Source organism: Stegostoma tigrinum, chromosome 14 (assembly GCF_030684315.1).
Source record: "Stegostoma tigrinum isolate sSteTig4 chromosome 14, sSteTig4.hap1, whole genome shotgun sequence".
Lineage (NCBI taxonomy): Eukaryota > Metazoa > Chordata > Chondrichthyes > Orectolobiformes > Stegostomatidae > Stegostoma > Stegostoma tigrinum.
In genome coordinates, this window is record NC_081367.1 from 75,370,593 (window position 1) to 75,392,559 (window position 21,967).

Below are 21,967 nucleotides of genomic sequence, written 5' to 3' on the forward strand. Positions count from 1 at the left end.
AGTTATTTTGTTGCTTTGTCTCATTTTCTCACGAGCCTACCTTACTTGGTACTTGAAACTACGATGTTGTGACCATTATGGAAGCTTGGATAACTCGGGCAGGAACGGATGTTGGAAGTTCCGGGATTTAGATACTTTAAAAGAAATAGGGAGAGTGGAAAAAGAGCTGGGGGAGTGGCATTGCTAGTCAGGGCGCGTATAGCAGCTACTGAAAGGCAGTTCGAGAATGATTTGTCGACAGAGTCAGTGTGGGTTGAGGTGAGGAACAAGAAAGGAGCAGGCACTTTGGGGGTTTTTTACAGTGCCCTAATAGTTGCAGAGAAGTGGAGGAGCGGATTGGGAGGCAGATACTGGAAAGGTACAGAAGTCACAGGGTTGTAGTAATTGGTGTCTTCAACTTACCAACTATTGATTGGAAACATTTTCGTTGTAATAGTTTAGATGGAGCAGATTTTTGTCCAGTGCATTTGGGAAGGATTCCTGACACAGCATGTAGATAGACCAACACGAGAAGATGCCACTTTGGATTTGGTGCTTGGCAATGAACCGGGCCAAGTGTTGGGCCTGTTGGTAGGAGAATATTTTGGTGGTAGCGATCATAACTCTGTAACTTTTACAATAGTCATGGAAAAGGATAGGTACATACAGCATGGTAAGGTTTATAATTGGGGGAAGGATAAGTATAATTGTGTTCGGCAAGAACTGGGTAACATAAAATGGGAACAGATACTGCCAGGGGAAGAGCACTATTGAAATGTGGAGATTATTTAAGGAATGAATACTGTTGGCTCGTTTGTCCCTAGCAGGCAGGAAAGATGCGGTTGAGTGAGGGAGCCATGGTTCTCGAGAGAGGTCGAACGACTGATTAAGAGGAAGACAGATGCTTATATAAGGTTTAGGAAACAAGGAACGGGAAATGCTCTAGAGGGTTACAAGTTATCCAGAAAGGAGCTGAAGAAAGGGCTTGGGGGAGCTAGAAGGGGGCATGAGAAAACCTTTGCAGATAGGATCAAGGAAAATTCCAAGGCTTTTTACACGTACATGAGGAATAAGAGAATGACCAGAGAAAGGGTAGGGACGATCGAGGATTGCAAAGGGAATTTGTGCACAGAGCCTGAAGAGATAGGAGAGGTCCTTAATGAACACTTTCCTTCAGTATTGACAACTGAGAGGGACCTAGTTGTAGTGGAGGACAGTGTGAAACAGGCTGGTAGGCTAGAGGAGTTCAATGTTAGTAAGGAAGATATGCTAAGAATTCTGATGAAGTTGAAGATAGGTAAGTCCTCCAGGCCTGATGAGATTTATCCAAGGATTCTATGGGAAGCGAGGGAAGAGATCGCAGGGCCTTTGGTAATGATGTTTTCGTCCTCACTGTCCATGGGTATAGTGCTGGAAGATTGGAGAGAGGCAAACGTCATTCCCTTGTTCAAAAAAGGAAATAGGGATAACCCCAGAAGTTTCAGGTCAGTTAGTCTTATGTCAGTGTTGGGCAAATTATTGGAAAGGGTTCTGAGAGTTAGGATTCAAGATCACTTGGAAAGGCACAGTTTGATTCTGATGGCCATTTGTGAGGGATGAGGATTTGTGAGGGGTAGATCATGCCTCACAAACCTGATTGACCTCTTTGAAGAGGTGACCAAACACGTGGATGAAGGTGGAGCAGTGGATATGGAATACATGGATTTAAGTAAGGTGTTTGATAAGGTTCCCCATGGTAGGCTCATACAGAAGGTAAGGAGGCATAGGGTAGGGGGAAATGTGGCAGATTCGATTCAGAATTGGCTGACCCTTAGACAAAGGGTGGTAGTGGATGGAAAATATTCAACATGGTGCTCAGTTACGAGTGGTGTACCACAAAGGTCTGCCCTGGTCCCCTTCTATTTGTGATTTTTGTAAATGATTTAGATGAAGGAGTGAAAGGGTGGATTAGCAAGTTCATGGACGATACGAAGGTGGGTTCTGTTGTGGACAGTGCAGACGGCTGTTCTCGGTTACAAAGGAACATTGATAGGATGCAGAGCTGGGCTGAGAAGCGGCAGATGGAGTTTAGCCCTGAGAAGTGTGAGGTTATTTATTTTGGAAGGACAAACTTGAAAGCAGAATACAGGTTTAACAGAAAGATTTTTGCAATGTGGAGGAGCAGAGGAATCTTGGGGTTCATGTTCACAGTTCCCTGAGAGCTGCTACCCAGGTGGATGGAGTTGCTGAGAAGGCGTATGGTGTGATAGCTTTCATTAATAGAGGGATTGAGTTCAAGAGCCGTGAAGTTATCCTCCGGCTATACAGCTATAATGGAGTATTGTGACCAGTTCTGGTCGCCTCATTACAGGGAAGATGTGAGGTGTTGGAAAAGGTGCAGAGGAGATTTAACAGGATGTTGCTTGGAATGGAGGGAAGGTCTTACGAGGAAAGGTTGAGAGTGCTACGGCATTTCTCTTTAGAATGACAAAGGATGAGAGGTGACTTGATAGAGGTGTACGTAATGATCAGAGGTATAGATAGCGTGGACAACAGAAACTTTTCCTGGGGTGGAGGTAGCTATTATGAGTGAGCATAGTTTTAAAGTGAGTGGAGGTAGATATAGGGGAGGTGTCAGAGGTAGGTTGTTTTTTCAGAGAGTGGTCGGGGCGTGGAATATATTTACCGGAGAAGGTAGTGGAGTCGGCCTCATTAGGGTCATCTAAGCAGCTATTAGATAGGCATATGGATGATAGTATAAGTAGAGGTGGAGGTTAGATAGACCTTAGGATTAGAGTAAAAGTTCAGCACAACATCATGGGACAAAGGGCCTGTATTTTGCTGTACTCTTCTATGTTCGATGTTACTGTCCATCTTCAGATTGTCTTCCTGTGCCTGATCTGAAATTGAATTCACCTCTTCAATTCATCATCTTCTCGCTGTTTAGTTTCCTGTCTGTAAGTCTCATTGGTTAAGGCCATATTCCATTTGACATCCTTGTCAGTAGATCCAAGATGCCCTGTTTTTGTCACTGCACTATTTTCATTTCCTACTTTCAGCATGAACAGTTAAAAGATTTTTGAACCGAAAAGGGGCAAGGACAGATTTTCTAAGTGACAGATGTTGCTTGCTCTGTTGCAGCAGGATCTGACACAATCTTTTAACCAGGATGTGGTGAAAACCTGAAACAAACAGAAGTTGTGGCAAAACTCCACTTCATTCGAACTTGTTGCCTGTTCACTGGACTTGAAATGTTTTCTCTGCTTTCTCAGATGCTACCAGACAAGCTGAGTTTCACCATCAATTTCTGTTTTTGTTTCAGATTTACAGCATCCAAAATTCTTTATTATATTGGAACAATCCCGAGTGAATAAATTTTTACCAAGACCTTTGACTCAATAGAAGGACCCTAATGATCATTTGATGATAGTTAAAGTTATTGCTGCAAGTAAAATGCTTCAAAATAATTCTTCAGCAGAAGGTTCGATCCACCTGCAGTGAATTGTTGGATTGGCAATGCTAAATTGCTCATAGTGTCCAGGGATGTGCAGGCTAGGTGGAGTAGCCATAGCAAATGCAGCAATAGGGTTGGGTTTGGGGGTGTTGGGTAGTAGGTGGGCCTAGCTGGGATACACTTTGGAGGGTTGGTGGACTTGGTGGGCTGCCTGGCGTGTTTCCACACTGTAGGGATTCTATAAAAATCAACTAATGTTTCACCAGTACTGTGTTATACTCTAATTTTTGGGAGAAATCCAGGCAATTAAGAAGGATAAATATATTTTGAAATTAGTTTGTTAGGGAAAGTTATCAATATTCCTCTTCTTTCTACTGCCCTTTTTCTGCTGTCGATTGGGGTCCCCTGTCAGTGAGGTAAGATGATTGACTCAGTGATAAATATCTTGCATGTTATGTTACTGTGGTGTATTTTTCAATAATTTTGGGTGCTGTGTTTTTAACTGCATGCAAGAAGTTTGATTTTTAAAAATTTTTTTGGTGAGTGGTATTTGATCCTTGGAATTCATATTACATAATTTGGCTGAGTTTTAATTTTAAGCAGAGCTGGCCAAATAACCATAATTTTGTAAATCTTGGCTTTTTTTCTCTCTTCCCCCCCCCCCCCCCCCCCCCCCCCCCCCCCCCCGCCCGCCCGCCCGCCCTGGAATGGTTTGGTGTGGTGTTCTTCTTTATACAGGAATTCATGAATCATTTTATGACAGTACCTCCTACAATGAGTTATTTCCAGAGTTTACTATCGTGCAGCAAATATTTTATGCCAATGACATATCAAAACAGTGACAAGGTGAATACCTGGTTAGCATATAACTTTGAGGACACAGGCAGTCCCTGATTTATGCCTGACTTGAGTGCTCATATTTATGAATAATATTCCATTATAATTTTAAAGGGTTGACGTGAACATTTTCTCATACTTCGGAACAGCTATTTTATGTTAGTACAGAATTATGTTCCAATTTGTATGCAAATTGACTTAGACCGTACTCAGGAATGGAACCCATTTGTAACTTGGGACTGCTTGCAGTTGGTTAAGTGCAGCGTATTCAAGGTAATACAAGTAAGGCCCAACTGTCACACTTAACCAGGAGTTAATCCAGAGAACACCTGAACAGTATGACAGATAACATACAATAATTCTTCCTCTAACCTCCCTGATAACAACCAACAGTCTGCATTGTTCCACAGTTTCTATCCCGATAATATTAGATGTCCATTCTTCTAGTCAAACCATCCTTTATGCAGAACCACTGAAAATTAAATGTTATTAAAATTTTTCTTTGCTAAATATTCCTACATGGCGCAAAGAGACTTAGTTATTTTAATGCTGAGTCTTGTATATACCAGTACCAGTAGGGGTGGCATTTCCTTTACCTGAAGAACACTTAGTGAGCATCTATCAGCTTTTATGCTCTCTCTCTGGTGGTAGATTTACCCAACTTGTTGAATGCAGTTTTGCCCAGTTACGTTTTGAGCCCTCAACCCCGGGTTAATTCAGTTTAATAATTATCACATTGGTGTGCCCTATTCTGTATGCTGCAAATAATATTTAAGATTAGTTTGCCTGAGGCGTTTGGAAGTTGGTAGTAAGGGGGATAGAGGGAATTTTATGTTCTGCAATTTTTCAGCATGTCAGAATCTTGTGATATACCTGCTAATATTTTTGAATGTTAATGTAAATGATCCAAATCAATATGTAGATGAATAATAGTCTTCATTTGTTCACTGACGTAATTTGTTTCTGTGGCAAGTCTGTTATAACTATGATATTGGAATCCAAACAAGTGAGATGATATTTTGTCAGACCTTGCATGTAAAACTTCTTACTTTCTCCGATTTCTCTAGTATAATGAAGACTTAAATAAAGCTTGACACTTAAAGCTTTGTAAGCCCAGCGTTCAAGTAAATTTCTGATTTATGGAATTGCATTATAACTGGCATCCACTGCATTTCAAAGCATGACAATGAAACTCAACACAAACTATTTTGGATTATACTCATTGTTTACAATTTGGTCTTGTGAATTATGTTTTGTATTCTCTGAATGAAAATCCAGATTTATCTTTATCAGTCGTGGAGATGTCCATGCTCCTAGGATGAAGCTCAGCACAGCTGAAGAAAGTCTATTATGCCTCCATATGGCTCATTGATATACCAAGGAAAATATGTGCCTCCAAACGCTGTTGATCTTGGATCACTCATCATGCAAGGCACAGAGTCTACCAAGAAACTTAGCTTCGGCTTATAGCGTCATGAAGTCACTGACAAGAGTATAGAGTAGTTGCACTATCTTGATTGCAACAGAGGTGTTTATGTTGGAAATCCTTATGTGGTCTGTGACAGTGTATGACAATGAAAGGTGGACCATAACGTAGAGGGATTATTCTTGAATATGAGTATCTGAAATGAAGGAGTTTGGGCACTACTTGAATGCTTCAAGGCATAAGGAAGTGGTGGACGTGGGCATCATTATAATGTTTAAAAGACAGTTGGATATGAATAGGAAAGATTGAGGGATATGGGCCAGAAGCAGGCAAATGGGCCTAGTTTAGTTTGGTATTATGTTTGGCATGGACTGGTTGGACCTAAGGGTCTGTTTCTGTGCTGTATGACTCTGACAACCAACAGACAAATGAGTGGGTTCTTGAGGAAGCTCAGACACAAAACCCTATCTGCCTTCCACAGTGACCGTGCCTTCCAGACATCTTGGTCCATACTTCCTTCGCCCCCAACACCTCCCCACAGCCCTACGGCACCTTCCCCAGTAACTGGCGAAGGTGCAACACTTGCGCATTTACCTCCTCCTTCCCCACTATCCAAGGGCCCAAACATGTCTTGCTTCGCCTGGAAGATTTTACCTGCACATCCAAGAATTTAGACTACTGCATTCCCTGCTCACACTGTGGTCTCCTCTACACTGGGGAAACGAAGCGTAGTCTGGGTGACCGCTTCGCAGACCATCTCCGTTCTGGTCGCAAAAAAGACCCTGAACTACCTGTTGCCTGCCACTTCAATGCACCACCCTGCTCCCTGGTCAATATCTTTGTCTCCGGCTTGCTACAGTGTTCCAGTGAAACCCAACGCAAGCTGGAGGAACAACACCTCATTTTCCGCTTGGTGACCCTACAGCCCTCTGGACTCAATATTGAGTTCAATAATTTTAGGGTCTAAGCTCCTCCATGTCCCAGCCTCCCCACCCCACACACCAGGCCTTGTTACCACACAGCCTGACACTATACACCCCCTGGTGTTAGTCACTAACAGTCCCCATTAACAACTGCTCACCCTCCCGGCTTGATTGTTAGCTACTCCTTTGTCTGTCCAACTGTCTTTCTCTCTCTTTGGGCTCTATCCTAACGTTTACTCCTTACCCCATTCACCTCCTTATTTTCTGCATATAAACCGATGTTTTCCCAGTCATCATCAGTTCTGAAGAAATGTCACTGGACCCAAAACATTAACTCTGTTTTCGTCTCCACAGATGCTGCCAGACCTACTGAGCTTTTCCAGCAACTTTGTTTGATTTTGTTCTTAAGGAAGCTTGTGTGAAGAGAAATTTGTTTGCAGTGATAACAACCAAGTTTGCTCCCTTTGGGCATGTGATGTGAGGGATGGGGTGGTGTTTAGGGGAAAAAAGAAGCCTAATACCTCAGAAGCATGCACAAAGAGATCCAAAATGGCATGGGTCAACAATATCAAAATCTCGACTGACATTTCTGTGAAACAGGAGGTGAGGGCAGTGGAAAATGGAATTCACTGTTCAAAGATTGTTCATAGTGTGGCCATCTGCAGATTGAGGATAGATGATAGGTACAGCACCATTTATGTCGTAGCCCTTGCCAAAGTTGATTATTTTGAAAAACCCGTTTTATTTTTAAATTTCATTTCTTCCTGAAATTAAATATTTAATGGTTTTGTTTAGTGAAATCCAGTAACAAATTTACTTGATTGAACATGAAAACCAAAATATCCAATAAGTAGGCAATTGTTCATTTGAATGCTTAAAATGAATGAAGAGTCACAATTCTGAGTTCCACTGAATGGAATGTTAATTTATTTCATACAATGTAGCATACATGGTAGCATATTTGTTGACAACTGTCAAGGCAGTCATGCCCATTATTTGTTGAAGGAAATGTGCTGTGTTGAGTCTCAACTTGACATTGTTCTGCATGTTTATATGTAGCGCATATTTTGTAGCTTTTCCATGGATTTAATGCCACCTTAAATCATAGTGAGCATCTGACTTGGTTATTGGACTGAACTAAAATATCTGCCTTATAAATAGATCTAATAAATTTGTTCAATTCTGATGGTTATGAGATATAAAAAAAATATCACCAGAGCTTTTTTGGCCAAGTGCGAACTGAAGTAGAGACTCTTGTGATTTCTAACAAGATTTTCTTTACAACCATCTTTCTGAACCTGAAAATTTTCGGGTTTATTTAAAACCACCCAAACCTGGTAATGAAGCAGGCAGGAACATGTTACTTCCAATATGTAAGGCAAAAGTGGTGTATAGCTTTAAGATGGGGCTAGCATCTCTGTTTTGGTGCTCTTAGCATTGTAAATCTCACTCCTCTGTTCTATTGCACATTTCAGTTTCATGTGCTTAAACTTCAAATTAATATGTTTGTATAAATGCATCAAGCTGAACTGTTAAAATAACTAATTGTGTAAATAATAAGAATGTGTTTTAAATGTTTGAGCTCCAAATTCTATTTTCTTAAATGTGTTTCCACACCAGATATTGGTGTATTGGCACCATTCTTTTGCAAGATACAGTTTACATCATTGGCCCTGAAGTCTAAATTGTAGCAAAATTGCTGTTAATTGCAAGAAACTGAATTGCCCATTAAGTTTTATTTATACTTAAATTAATTACAGATGTATTTGTAAAATATTCTTTTTAGTTATAATTTCCTTTGATTGTGTAGCCCTTTAATTCATGGTGAATCTTGGAAAAATTAGGTTTGTGTTTCCATTGTGGTATGTCATAATGATTTTTTTCTATTAGCTACATACCATTAATCCAATCTATAATCTAACAGCCTTTACAGATTAAAAACTTGTGAGCCAGAAGATGAAAGTCTTTCAACATTGTAAGATTGACTGATTTTTATTTTCTTCAGAGTTGATCTGTGGAACAATGAAAACCTAGTGCAAGATATTTTCCTTGGTGAGATTAGAGTTCCTGTGAAAATTTTAAAGAATGACAACTGCCATCGGGCATGGTAAGAGTTTGTATAGGAATTCCTAATTTCCTTAAGGTAGATGAGATTTCATTCTTGTTGCACTTAAAGGGATGTCTTATTGCTACAAAAATCTCTTGTAATGACATGTTTATAAATTTGTTTTGACAGGCCTTGTTTTCAAAATACAAGACCTTCCATGCATTAACTTATGTTTTGACTTTAAATTCTCACGAAAGTGCATCCCTTTGATTTGATTAACAGCATTAGAATTGCATGAATTTTGGCAGCGTTGGCCAGGCCACCCTTAATTTTTTTTCATAATTCTCAGCAACACTGGCAGCCTGAGTAAGTGTTTTGATCAAAGGACTAAAAATCAGTTGGTTGATAGTGAGTACTGAGATGTGATTTGATGATATAAAGCAAACACTATGCTTTATTTCTTGATGCAAATGAAAAATACTGGGAATGTACTCAACATTAGAATGAGGGAGAATTGATGAGATGAATCTTGTTACAAATAATTCAGTCTTAGTTTGCAGAAGACTGTTTAAATTGCTGATTTTTTTCTTTGCCACTCCTCCCTGGTCACACTTAAAAGCAGTAAGCAAACATCTATTAATATTTATAAACTTCAGTTTGCAAATGTAGAACACAAACATATTTATAAATGCTGCAAACAGGATGCTGGAGAAACTGAGGTCTGGCAGCATCTGCAGAGCAAGAAACAGTTAATTACATGTGGCTCTTCAGAACCAGCATTTTTATTTTCATCCCTTCATCACGTTAAAACTGACCTTACTAGTGTTTTAGATCTGAACTTGAGTCTGCACTGACCTTCTCCATATAGTGACTACATATTTGGCTATGCCACTTATTGTCTTTAACTAGTCCTCCTTAGTTAGTAGCATCGCAAAGAGAACAATGGATGGCACTTTCATGTAATGTGTTTCAGATAGGATTTAGCTTTATTTCTTCTGCAGTGGAGCAAATTTGAAACAGTTGTTTACACGTGATATTTTTATTCCAAACAAATCGTCTTTCAGAGGGGAATGGGGAGAGGGGGGGAGGCGGACTGGAGAGGAGAGTATAGGTGGGGAGGTAGGGAGGGGATAGGTCAGTCCAGGGAAGACAGACAGGTCAAGGAGGCGAGATGAGGTTAGTAGGTAGGAAATGGTTCGCGACTGGGAGGTGCAGTTGTTTATTGCGAACCGAGTGGAGGTGTTCTGCAAAGTCCTCCCAGTCGCGAACTATTTTAACTCCCCCTCCCATAATTCCGTTCGGGAACCCTGCAGCCCAATGATATCAATGTGGACTTCACAAGCTTCAAAATCTCCCCTTCCATTGCATCCCAAAACCAGCCCAGCTTGTCCCCTCCCCCGACTGCATCCCAAAACCAGCCCAGCCTGTTTCTGCTTCCCAAACCTGTTCTTCCTCTCACCCATCCCTTCCTCCCACCTCAAGCCACACCTCCATTTCCTACCTACCTCCCTTCTTGACCTGTCTGTCTTCCCTGGACTGACCTATCCCCTCCCTACCTCCCCACCTATACTCTCCTCTCCACCTATCTTCTTTTCTCTCCATCTTCGGTCTGCCTCCCCCCCCCCCCCCCCTCTCCTACTTATTCCATCCCCCTCTCTGAAGGGTCTAGGCCCGAAACGTCAGCTTTTGTGCTCCTGAGATGCTGCTTGGCCTGCTGTGTTCATCCAGCTCCACACTGTTACCTTGGATTCTCCAGCATCTGCAGTTCCCATTATTTCTTATTTCAGAAAATTGTTTTTATCCTACTTTTGTCATATTTGCATTTTGCATAAATTATTTTTGCCTCATTGTCATCCACTGATACTGACACACCGCATTGATTTGTATTGTGTTGGAGCCATTTAATATATTTGCCCCATTGCTTACAAACGAGAATCAACTAAGAAAATAATTGGTTTTTTTTGCTTGAGAACTACAGGATGTTGGTTACTGTTTTTGGTAAATATAATCCAGTGTATTACAACTCAACAGAGAAACTGTGAACTGATACTTGATTTACATATTGTAACTGGACTGTGTCTCTTGCATCCTGTACTGAAATGAGAAACTGGGTTAGGATGACTGTTTCTCATCATATGCAACATGACAATGTTACAACAACAATTAGAGTACAAGAGAAAGCAGATCAGAGGAAAGTATTGGAAGGACAAGGAGACAGTAAGGACTGCAGATGCTGGAAACCAGAGTCAGTAAACATGGAGCTGGACAAACCGGTCAAACAGCATCAGAGGAGCAAGAAAGTCAACATTTCGGGTTGAAACCCTTTTGTCAGAACTGGGGAAGGGGAGGGGAGCCCAGAAATAGAATGTGGGAGCTGAGAAAGGTAGGTGGGATGGTAATAGGTGGATGCAGGGAAAGGGTTATAGTGATTAATGAGGGTGGGTGGACCAGATAGGTGAGTAGGAAGATAGACAGGTTAGGTCAGGTCTGGGAGGCGGGACATGGGATTAGGTGGGGTTGGGGGTGGTATTGAGGCTGGTGAAATCAATATTTAGGCCCTTAGGCTGTAAGTATCTAAGATGAAATATCAATTGTGGTTCCTCCTGTTTACATTTGACCTGACAGTGGAGGAGACTGAAGCATGTTGTCAGGCAAGTGGAAGGGGGAATTAAAATGAATGGCATCCAGAAAGTCAGGTTGGTTGGTGCATGCAGAGTGCAGATGCTCTGTGAACCAGTCCCCTAGTCTGCTTTTGGTCTCCCAATCAGGAGCAACGGATACCATTAATCAGGTTGAACGAGATGCAAGTGAATTTCTACCAAATCTGGAAGGATTGTTTGGAGTCTTGGACCGAGGTGAGAGAGGTGGTGTACGGACAGGTGTTTCACTGCCTGCAGTTGCAGGGAGAGGCATGGGTGTGGTGGAGGGGTTGGTGGGGAATATAGAGCTGATGAGGGAGTCACAAAGTGAGTGGTCCCTGCAGAAAGTGGATTGGGGTGGGGAAGGAAATATTTTTTTGGTAGTGGGGTCCGATTGTAGGTAACAAAAATGTCGGAGGATGATGCATTGGATTTGGGGTTGGTGGGATAGTTTGTGAGGACTAAGGAACTCTATTATTGTTTGGGGGAGGGCTTTAGAGGGCAGAAGTATGGGAAACGGGAGTAATGTGGTTGAGTGCGCCCTCAGTAACAGAGGATAGGAAGCTACGGTCCCTACAATAGGAGGATATCTCAAGTCCTAGAGTAGAATGCCTGAACCTGGGAGCAGATGAGGCAGATGCAGAGGAATTAAGTGTGGAATAGCATTTTTGCAGGAGGTTGGGTGAGACGGTGTGCAGTTGAGGTAGTTGTGGGAGACAGTGGGTTTGAAATGAATGTCAATGGTGAGTCAGTTTCTGGAGATGGAGGTGGACTGGTCCAGGAAGGGGAGGGAAGTGTCAGAAATGGTCCAGGTGAATTTAAGGGCAAGGCGAAAGGTGTCAGCCAAGTTGATGAACTGCTCAAGCTCCTCCTGGGAACACGAGTCAGCACTGATACAGTCATCAATATATTGGATAAAGAGGTGATGGATGGTGCTGGTGTAGTTGCTGAAGAGGGGCTGCTCCACGCATCCTACAAATAGGCAGGCATCGCTTGGGCCCATGCAGATGCTCATAGGCACCGCTTTGGTTTGTAGGAAGTGGAAGGAATCGAAGGAAAAGTTGAGTGAGGACCAGTTCTGCCAAGCAAATGAGTGTGTTAGTGGAGGGGGTTGGTTGGGCTTACAGGAGAGGAAGAAGTAGAGAGCTTCAAGGCCATCGTTATGGGGGATACAGGTATATAAGTACTGTATGTTTTTGGTGAAGATAACACGTGGGGGCCAGGGAACTGAAATTTTTGTAAAAGGTGGAGGATGCTGATTGTGTCCCCAAAGTAGATGGGGAGTTACTGAACCAAAGGGAAAAGATCGGAGTTGAGATAGGAGGAGATGAGCTCGGTGGGGCTGGAGTTGGCAGAGACAATGGGTCGGCTGGGGCAGTCAGGTTTATGGATTTTGGGTGGGTGATAGCTTTCCAACCCCACACTGCCCATTTCTATCAGGTTGGAGGCTGTGGATGGGTGATCTCCCGCGGTGATGGGGTTGGTAATGGTCTGGGTGATGACTCTTGGTGATCAGAGGTGGGGTCGTGATCGAGGGGATGGTAAGAAGGAGGTGGTCGAGAGGGATGGTGAATACCCAGCAAGGCTTGGGGCTGAATGTAGAGCTGGAGCCTGGAGCAGGGGTGGAGACTTCATCAGGAGTGGGTGTATGCACTAGACCAGTCATGTGGGCGGAAGGGGAAGTTACAGGGCCATTGTCGACTGTTATGTGGTTGTGGACGTCAGCGGAATCGGCAGAACAAAGTGTGGAGCTGGATGAACTCAGCGGGCCAAGCCACATCTTAGGAGCACAAAAGCTGGCGTTTCGTCAGAAGGATCATGGCCCGAAATGTCAGCTTTTGTGCTCCTAAGATGCTGCTTGGCCTGTTGTGTTCATCCAGCTCCACGCTTTATTATCTCGGATTCTCCAGCATCTGCAATTCCCATTATCTCTATTGAACTGGATTATTGCTATGTATTCATTTTTTGATTGAGAAAAGATTACAATCTGAGACGTAGCTGCTGAAATACACAAGAAGCATTAAACGAAAAATTTTTTGGCCTGACTATTAAACAAAGTAGTAGTAAATCATTTGGGACTTTGCATTTGTATTTTGACATCATCCTACTGCTAATCTGATGCTATATTGCATCCTGCTCTGTAGAGAGAATTAAATTGTACATTCTAGACCATGGACAGTAGATTGCAGTCAGTGCTGCTGTCAAGGCAACTGCTTCGTTTGGCATTTTTCAAAATTTGGGAGTTCATTGACATATATTTAAGCAGGTTTGGATGTATATTTTTGGGAATGTTGGTATCGACCTGTCCCATTAGCATTCTTATATGCTTATGTTGTGTAACTTGCACTCTTCGATATCCAAGTATGTGATTTTGTGATCCTTTGTACCGTAAACTAAATGTTTGTGTTCTGTAAACATGTGCTGCTCAGTTTGTACAAAGCTGGAAGGGAAGATGCATTTTGAACTGAGGCAAGGTATGAAATGCTACATTGCAGACCTGCTGAGTTTCTTCAGTTTCTGGTTTTATTTGATTTCAGCAAATGCAATTCTTTGTTTTATTTCCTTTTATGTACACATTAATTTGTATAGTTCTGCAAAGTGTTGTTGTCAGGTCATTAATGTATGAAAGTGGAGTTAAGTCAATATGTTATAGATTTTTGCATAATATTCATTACACACAGTTTGCTGGGTTAACACAGCCTTCCATCCACACCATTACCTTAAACCATGGACTCTTATTGATTGATGGTATAGGGCACCCAGTGGATGAACAACACACAACCTTAGTGTAACCTGTGCTGCAAGATCATTTTAGTGTGCCTGAAGATTGAGAAGATGAAGTCATTGCTGCGAGCTAATTATATCATTAGTTGTGTCTGCAACATTTGGTGTTTTATGTGGTATGGTTCAAATCAATATATACACTGTCATTAAATAGGTACTTACTACAACCGAAGGACAATGGAAACAAGTCTGCAAAATCAGAAGACTTAGGTTCACTGCGACTGTCCATATCCTACAATGAAGATTACGTGCTCCCTTCCAAGTACTACAGCTCTCTTAATGACTTGCTGCTAATGTCATCAGATGTTAAGGTAAATATTTGCAGATAAAGTCTTGGAGGCTTTTTTTTTGGTTTCTAAAACAGCTTCAAAGAATGCATGTATTTCAGTGTACTAAAGCTTCTAGCTTCTTGCTAAGTTTGGAGACGATACAAAGGTAGGTGAAGGGTCAGCTAGTATTGAGGATGTGGGGAGGCTGCAGAAGGAATTGGACAGGTTAGAAGTGGCAGAAGGAGTACAATGTGGGAAAGTGTGAGGCTGTGCACTTTCGTAAGAGGAATAGAAGCATGGACTATTTTCTAAATGGCGATTAAAATTCTGAAGTCTGAAGTGCAAAGAGACGTGGGAGTTCTAGTCCAGGATCCCCTCAAAGTAAACTTGCAGGTTGTGTCAATAGTTGGGAAGGCAAATGCAATGTTGGCATTTATTTTGAGAGGACTTGAATATAAAAACATGCACCTGCTTGTGAGGCTATATAAGGCTCTGGTCAGGCCATAGTTGGAGTATCGTGCGCAGTTTTAACAATGAAAATTACAGCACAGGAACAGGCCCTTTGGCCCTCTAAGCCTGCGCCGATCGAGATCCTCTGTCTAAACCTGTCGCCTATTTTCTAAGGGCCTTTATCCCTTTACTCCCTCCCCATCCATGTACCTCTCCAGATACATCTTAAAAGACCCTATCGTGTCTCTGTCTACCACCTCTGCTGGCAACGCGTTCCAGGCACCGACCACCCTCTGTGTGAAGAACTTTCCACACATATCTCCCTTAAACTTGCCTCCTCTCACTTTGAACTCATGACGCCCAGTAATTGAGTCCCCCACTCTGGGGGGGGAGAAAGCTTCTTGCTATCCACCTTGCCTATACTATCATGATTTTGTAGACCTCAATCAGGTCCCCCCTCAATCTCTGTCTTTCTAATGAAAATAATCCTAATCTATTCAACCTGTCTTCATAGCTAGCACCCTCCATACCAGGCAACATGCGGGTGAACCTCCTCTGCACCCTCTCCAAAGCATCCACATCCTTTTGGTAATATGGCGACCAGAACTGTACACAGTACTCCAAATGTGGCCGAACCAAAGTCCGATACAACTGTAACATGGCCTGCCAACTCTTGTACTTAATACCCCATCCAATGAATGAAAGCATGCCATATACCTTCTCAACCACTCTTCTGACCTGCGTTGCCACCTTCAGGGAACAATGGACCTGAACACCCAGATCTCTCTGGACATCAATTTTCCCCAGGACTTTTCCATTTACTGTATAGTGTGCTGTTAAATTTGATCGTCCAAAATGCATCACCTTGCATTTGCCTGGATTGAACTCCATCTGCCATTTATCTGTCCAACTCTCCAGTCTATCTATATTCTGCTGCGTTCTCCAATAGTCCCCTTCACTATCTGTTACTCCACCAATCTTCGTGTCATCTGCAAACTTGCTGATCAGACCACCTACACCTTCCTCCAAATTATTTACGTATGTCACAAACAACAGTGGTCCCGTATCTCAGGAAAGATGTACTGGCCATGGAGCAGGTTCAGAGGAGTTTCATGGGAATGGTCGAGAAATGAAAAGCTTAAGATATGAGGAACATTTGAGGCCTCTGGGTCTATACTTGGAGTTTAGATGCATGAGGGGGTACCTAATTGAAACTTGGAGAATACTAAATGGCCTGGACTGAGTGGATGTTGGGGAGATGTTTCTGTTGGTCGGAGACACTAGGACAGGAGGGCACAGCCTTAGGGTAAAGGGAAGACCTTTTAGAATGGAGGTAAGGAGAAACTGCTTCAGCCAGAGTGTGGTGAAACTGTGGAATTCACTGCCACCGAAGGCTGTGGAGTATATTTAAGACGGAGATAGATAGGTTGTTGATTGTCAAGGGGATCGAGGGTTTTGGGGAGAAAGCAGAAGAATGGGGTTGAGAAACTTATGAGCCATGATTGAATGGTGGAGCAGACTTGATGGGCTGAAAGAAGCAGAAATTAGGCCAATGTCTTATGGCCTTATAGCTCCGTATTCTGATGAGCAGCTGTTAGTTTTGCAGCAATAAAAACTTGGTGAGTTGGTGCCTGTTTCAAATACCACTGTTACATATACTTAAGTCATAAAAGTCATACAGCAACGAAGCAGACCTTTTGGTCCAACTTATCCATGCCAACTATGTTCCCAAACTAAACTAGTCCCACTTGCCTGTGTTTGGCCCTTATCCCTCAAAATTTCCATATTCATTTCATGTACCTGTCCAAATGTCTTTTAAATTTGTAACTGTACCTGCATCCACCACTTCCTCTGGCAGTTCATTCTGCATTAAAACCACCATCTCTGAAAAGAAATTGTCCCTTAGGTCTGTTTTTAGACCTTTTTCCTCTCACCTTATAAATATGCCTCCCAGGTTTGAACTGTCTCACCCTAGCGAAAAGACCTTTGCTATTCACTTTATCAGCGCCCCTCATGCTTTTTATGAAGCTCAATATTGTCACCTCTCAATCTCGTGCTCCAGTGGAAAAAGTCCCAGCATAACCAGCTTCTCCTTTCTAACTCAAACCTTCCAGTTGTGGCAACATGCCGGTAAATCTCTTTTGAACCCTCTTCAATAGATAATTTCTTCAAGATACTAACTTTGAGATCTAACTTCATTATCTAGGGGATCTAGTACAGACTACCGAATGTTGAGGTTTGTATTGAGAATCCCGTTTTGCTGACATTTGACTGGGTTTGCACAGATATTGTTCTTCGAATATCCAAGTTTGGTTTTTGGTGTGGAAACTGCTGTTGTGTTCTAACAGTATAGATTATAATGGACAAGTCACATCTACTTTTGAATTAACCAGCTTAGTTCCCATGGCTGACAGCACTGAATGGTATCTACTGGGTTTGTTATCTGTTTCTATTAAAGATTTTCAAATTGCTTCTTGCATATTATTGAGAACTGTCTGTGTAAGACAGGAAAGGCAACTGTAATTCAATAAAATAACTTGCAACAATCAAACCAGTTATCTTGTAATGGTGCTTAACCTACTTGTGTTTCTCTCTCCTTGAAGCCTATATCTGCCTCAGCAGTTCATATCCTGGGTGAGGTGTGTCGTGAGAAGCAAGAAGCAGTATTGCCACTTGTACGCCTGCTGTTGCATCACAGGAAGCTGGTTCCTTTCCTTAGTGCCATAGCTGAGTTGGATCTTCAGCAGACACAGTAAGTCTGATAGTTGCTCTAATGGTTAGTCTCATTTGATTGTTAAATCCTGCGAGGAGCAGGGAGACCTTTTCTATCACTGGCTGTGATATAGAACTTTATATTAAAAGAAAATGTATTTGTGAATGGATGGAACTCATGATGGAACATTTTTAACATTTGACGGTTGCCAGTGCTGACATGAGAGTGCATAATGCAGAGTACAGTTCTTGTAACTCTGTCCGTGCAATGTACTTCAATAATACCTTGATAGCATCTGCTGCTCTACAAAAATGCATTCCCATTTCCGTTAGCAATTCTTTCAGCATCTCCAGAGATTGTCAGATTTGAAGCACATAACTGTTAGAATTTATAACTATCAAGATCTTTGAGGTTGCCCACATTTCCAATACATCAAGTAATCTGTTCAATCAGAGGAAATTAATATAGATGCTGGAAATCTGGAATAAAAGCAAAAAATGCTCAGCACATCAGCATCTGTGGAGTGAAACTAAGTAAATGATGCACTGTTGCACTCTGAATATTGGTTACATTTTGCCATGCCTTTATCAGTTTACTTGTTTAATGCTGTGACTGCGATTGCATTACCACTTCCTATAATATGGAAAGCATTTGATCAGATCTCCAAGATCCATCTGTTTGATGGTTTCCTGAGAGTGTTAAGTAGAAAAATGAGGCTTTTTTAACAATAGATCTTCTTAAGTAGTGTTAGATCTCAGTTCTCAATGAGATCCCAAGTCCAGTAGTAACAGCTTCAGATTTTCATAGCAAAAAGATGCACGTGGTTTCAGAATGTCTTAACTTAAACAATTAAAACTTAGGATGCACATGAGCAACTCTCACCCACCCACCTGTTGGTCAGCAGCACAGCGTTATCCTTTTGTAACTGAATCTCTGGTACAGCACCTTATTCCATTCGGGGTTGCCTCAGCAATTTACTTGCTGTCCTACACAGTTTAACTGTTGATAGTCCTTAACCCAAAGGAATACCGCCACACTCGGCAATTTTAACATATTTCCAGTTAAGCTAATCATATCACTGAACGACAGAGATAGAGAGGATTGTAGCCCACCCCTGGTCCTTCTTGGTATGATGTGACGAGACTCTCATTTACCTGTACTGATATTGGGACTGCTTTTACTGTCCGAGACTGTTTTGGATCTTTCCTCTAATGTTTTTAGCGATTTTTTTTTTTTTGGTTTGTATATAGGTGGATCTATAACCATTTTGGAATCGATGATTATTTGAAGGATCTTAACGAAAACCTGTACTTAGTATTATAACTGATTATATAATTCAAAAGGGAGTCACCTAACTAAATGTCTTATCTGTCATGTGTAAACAACTGCAGCTGCATATTATATTTCAGTTCAGTGACCTTGAGTCTACAAAGCTACTATTGTTTTCCTTGTGAAGACTGCATTAAGCAAATATTTACCCAAGTGCTGTAACTACTGTCAGCCATGTTCTGCATCAGCTATGGACAGCTGTCAGCCATTTTGTGCTGCTCAGTCACTGGCAGCCCAAACAGGCAGGTAAATGTGATAATGGGAACTGCAGATGCTGGAGAATCCAAGATAATGAAATGTGAGGCTGGATGAACACAGCAGGCCCAGCAGCATGTCAGGAGCACAAAAGCTGACGTTTCGGGCCTAGACCCTTCATCAGAGAGGGGGATGGGGTGAGGGTTCTGGAATAAATAGGGAGAGAGGGGGAGGCGGACCGAAGATGGAGAGAAAAGAAGATAGGTGGAGAGGAGCGTATAGGTGGGGAGGTAGGGAGGGGATAGGTCAGTCCAGGGAAGACGGACAGGTCAAGGAGGTGGGATGAGGTTAGTAGGTAGGAGATGGAGGTGTGGCTTGGGGTGGGAGGAAGGGATGGGTGAGAGGAAGAACAGGTTAGGGAAGCAGAGACAGGTTGGACTGGTTTTGGGATGCAGTGGGTGGAGGGGAAGAGCTGGGCTGATTGTGTGGTGCAGTGGGGGGAGGGGACGAACTGGGCTGGTTTTGGGATGCGGTGGGAGAAGGGGAGATATTGAAGCTGGTGAAGTCCACATTGATACCATTGGGCTGCAGGGTTCCCAAGTGGAATATGAGTTGCTGTTCCTGCAACCTGCGGGTGGCATCATTGTTGCACTGCAGGATGCCCATGATGGACATGTCATCTAAAGAATGGGAGGGGGAGTGGAAATGGTTTGCGACTGGGAGGTGCAGTTGTTTATTGCGAACCGAGCGGAGGTGTCCTGCAAAGCGGTCCCCAAGCTTCCCGCAACACATCCCTCACACCCCGCCCCCGCCACAACCGCCCAAAGAGGATCCCCCTCGTTCTCTCACACCACCCCACCAACCTCCGGATACAACGCATCATCCTCCGACACTTCCGCCATCTACAATCCGATCCCACCACCCAAGACATTTTTCCATCCCCACCCCTGTCTGCTTTCCGGAGAGACCGCTCTCTCCGTGACTCCCTTGTTCGCTCCACATTGCCCTCCAACCCCACCACACCCGGCACCTTCCCCTGCAACTGCAGGAAATGCTACACTTGCCCCCACACCACCTCCCTCACCCCTATCCCAGGCCCCAAGATGACATTGCACATTAAGCAGAGGTTCACCTGCCCATCTGCCAATGTGGTATACTGCATCCACTGTACCTGGTGTGGCTATCTCTACATTGGGGAAACCAAGCGGAGGCTTGACCGCTTTGCAGAACACCTCCGCTCGGTTCGCAATAAACAACAGCACCTCCCAGTCGCAAACCATTTCCACTCCCCCTCCCATTCTTTAGATGACATGTCCATCATGGGCCTCCTGCAGTGCCACAATGATGCCACCCGAAGGTTGCAGGAACAGCAACTCATATTCCGCTTGGGGACCCTGCAGCCCAATGGTATCAATGTGGACTTCACCAGCTTCAAAATCTCCCCTTCCCCCACCGCATCCCAAAATTAGCCCAGTTCGTCCCCTCCCCCCACTGCACCACACAACCAGCCCAGCTCTTCCCCTCCACCCACTGCATCCCAAAACCAGTCCTAGCTGTCTCTGCCTCCCTAACCTGTTCCTCCTCTCTCCCGTCCCTTCCTCCCACCCCAAGCCGCACCTCCATCTCCTACCTACTAACCTCATCCGACCTCCTTGACCTGTCCGTCTTCCCTGGACTGACCTATCCCCTCCCTACCTCGCCACCTATACTCTCCTCTCCACCTATCTTCTTTTCTCTCCATCTTCGGTCCGCCTCCCCCTCTCTCCGTATTTATTCCAGAACCCTCACCCCATCCCCCTCTGATGAAGGGTCTAGGCCCGAAACGTCAGCTTTTGTGCTCCTGAGATGCTACTTGGCCTGCTGTGTTCATCCAGCCTCACATTTCATTATCTTAGGCAGGTAAATGTAGTGTGTTCTTGCTATATAAATGTTAACTGTTGTTTCTCAGACCAATGCAATTTTAGACACTCAACTGATGGATTTTTCACATGCTCATGAATGGGATGGTCACATTTTCCTTTACAAGTTACATAATAGTTTTGTGGGGAATGGCAGACAGGGAAGTGTGTGATAGCACAGATTGCCAGAATGATGAAGTAGGCTTGTGTTTACTGTTTGCGAGATGGTGTTTTTCTGCAAGTTCAGGATCTTTTGATGCCTGGATCAATGGTTCTAGGTCATTGCCATAAATAAACGTTTTGGATTTTGAGCAGGACATGTCTGCCATAAAGGTGCAAGCAATGGCACCTGGGCTTTTAGACAGTATAGAAAAATTCAGTTTTAAGGTTCTTTGCACTCAAATTACTGTTAGATTTGTTGTGCACTGTGTGTCAGAATGCAATGTTTTCAGTAGTTTCCAGAAAATGTGTGAGACGCCCAATAGCAGCAGTGTGCACTGTCTACAAGATGCACTGTAGAAATTCATCAAAGATCTTCAGACAGCACCTTCAAACCCACGGCCACTTACATCTGGAAGGACAAGGGCAGTGGATATATGGGAACACCACCCCCTTCGAGTTCCCCTCAAAGCCACTCACCATCCTGACTTGAAAATATATCACCATTCCTCCACTGTCACTGGGTCAAAATCCTGAAATTCTCTTCCCTAAGAGCATTGTGGGTCAACCCACAGCAGTGGTTCAAGAAGACAGCTCACCACCACCTTTTCAACTAGGGATGGGCAATAAATGCTGGCCAGCCACTGATGCTCACGTCCCACAGATGAATTTAGAGAAAGTCCTGTTGAATCCTACTACTTTGTTTTTGCAGGGAAGCCAACACTATCTTCAGGGGAAATACTCTGGCCACACGCTGTATCGATGAAACAATGAAACTCGTTGGAAAGCATTATCTGAAAGTGACTCTGAAAACAATTTTAGATGAAGTAAGATGATATTTTATATCAACATGATGCTTAGTTTATTCTTATGCTGACTTCTCCAT

General features: G+C 43.0%; 1 protein-coding gene across 4 annotated transcripts in view; it reads left to right on the top strand.

Annotated features, from left to right (window-relative positions):
• The window catches only part of rasa2 (RAS p21 protein activator 2), a 189,509-nt gene that overhangs the window by 125,244 nt on the left and 42,298 nt on the right, over nucleotides 1-21,967 (top strand). For all 4 annotated transcript variants that reach the window (XM_048541904.2, XM_048541905.2, XM_048541906.2 and 1 more), the window contains 4 exons: nucleotides 8,604-8,705; nucleotides 14,223-14,379; nucleotides 17,391-17,539; nucleotides 21,794-21,908. In XM_048541904.2, the coding sequence (XP_048397861.1) occupies nucleotides 8,604-8,705; nucleotides 14,223-14,379; nucleotides 17,391-17,539; nucleotides 21,794-21,908 (523 nt within the window). The remainder of the gene's footprint in view (nucleotides 1-8,603; nucleotides 8,706-14,222; nucleotides 14,380-17,390; nucleotides 17,540-21,793; nucleotides 21,909-21,967) is intronic.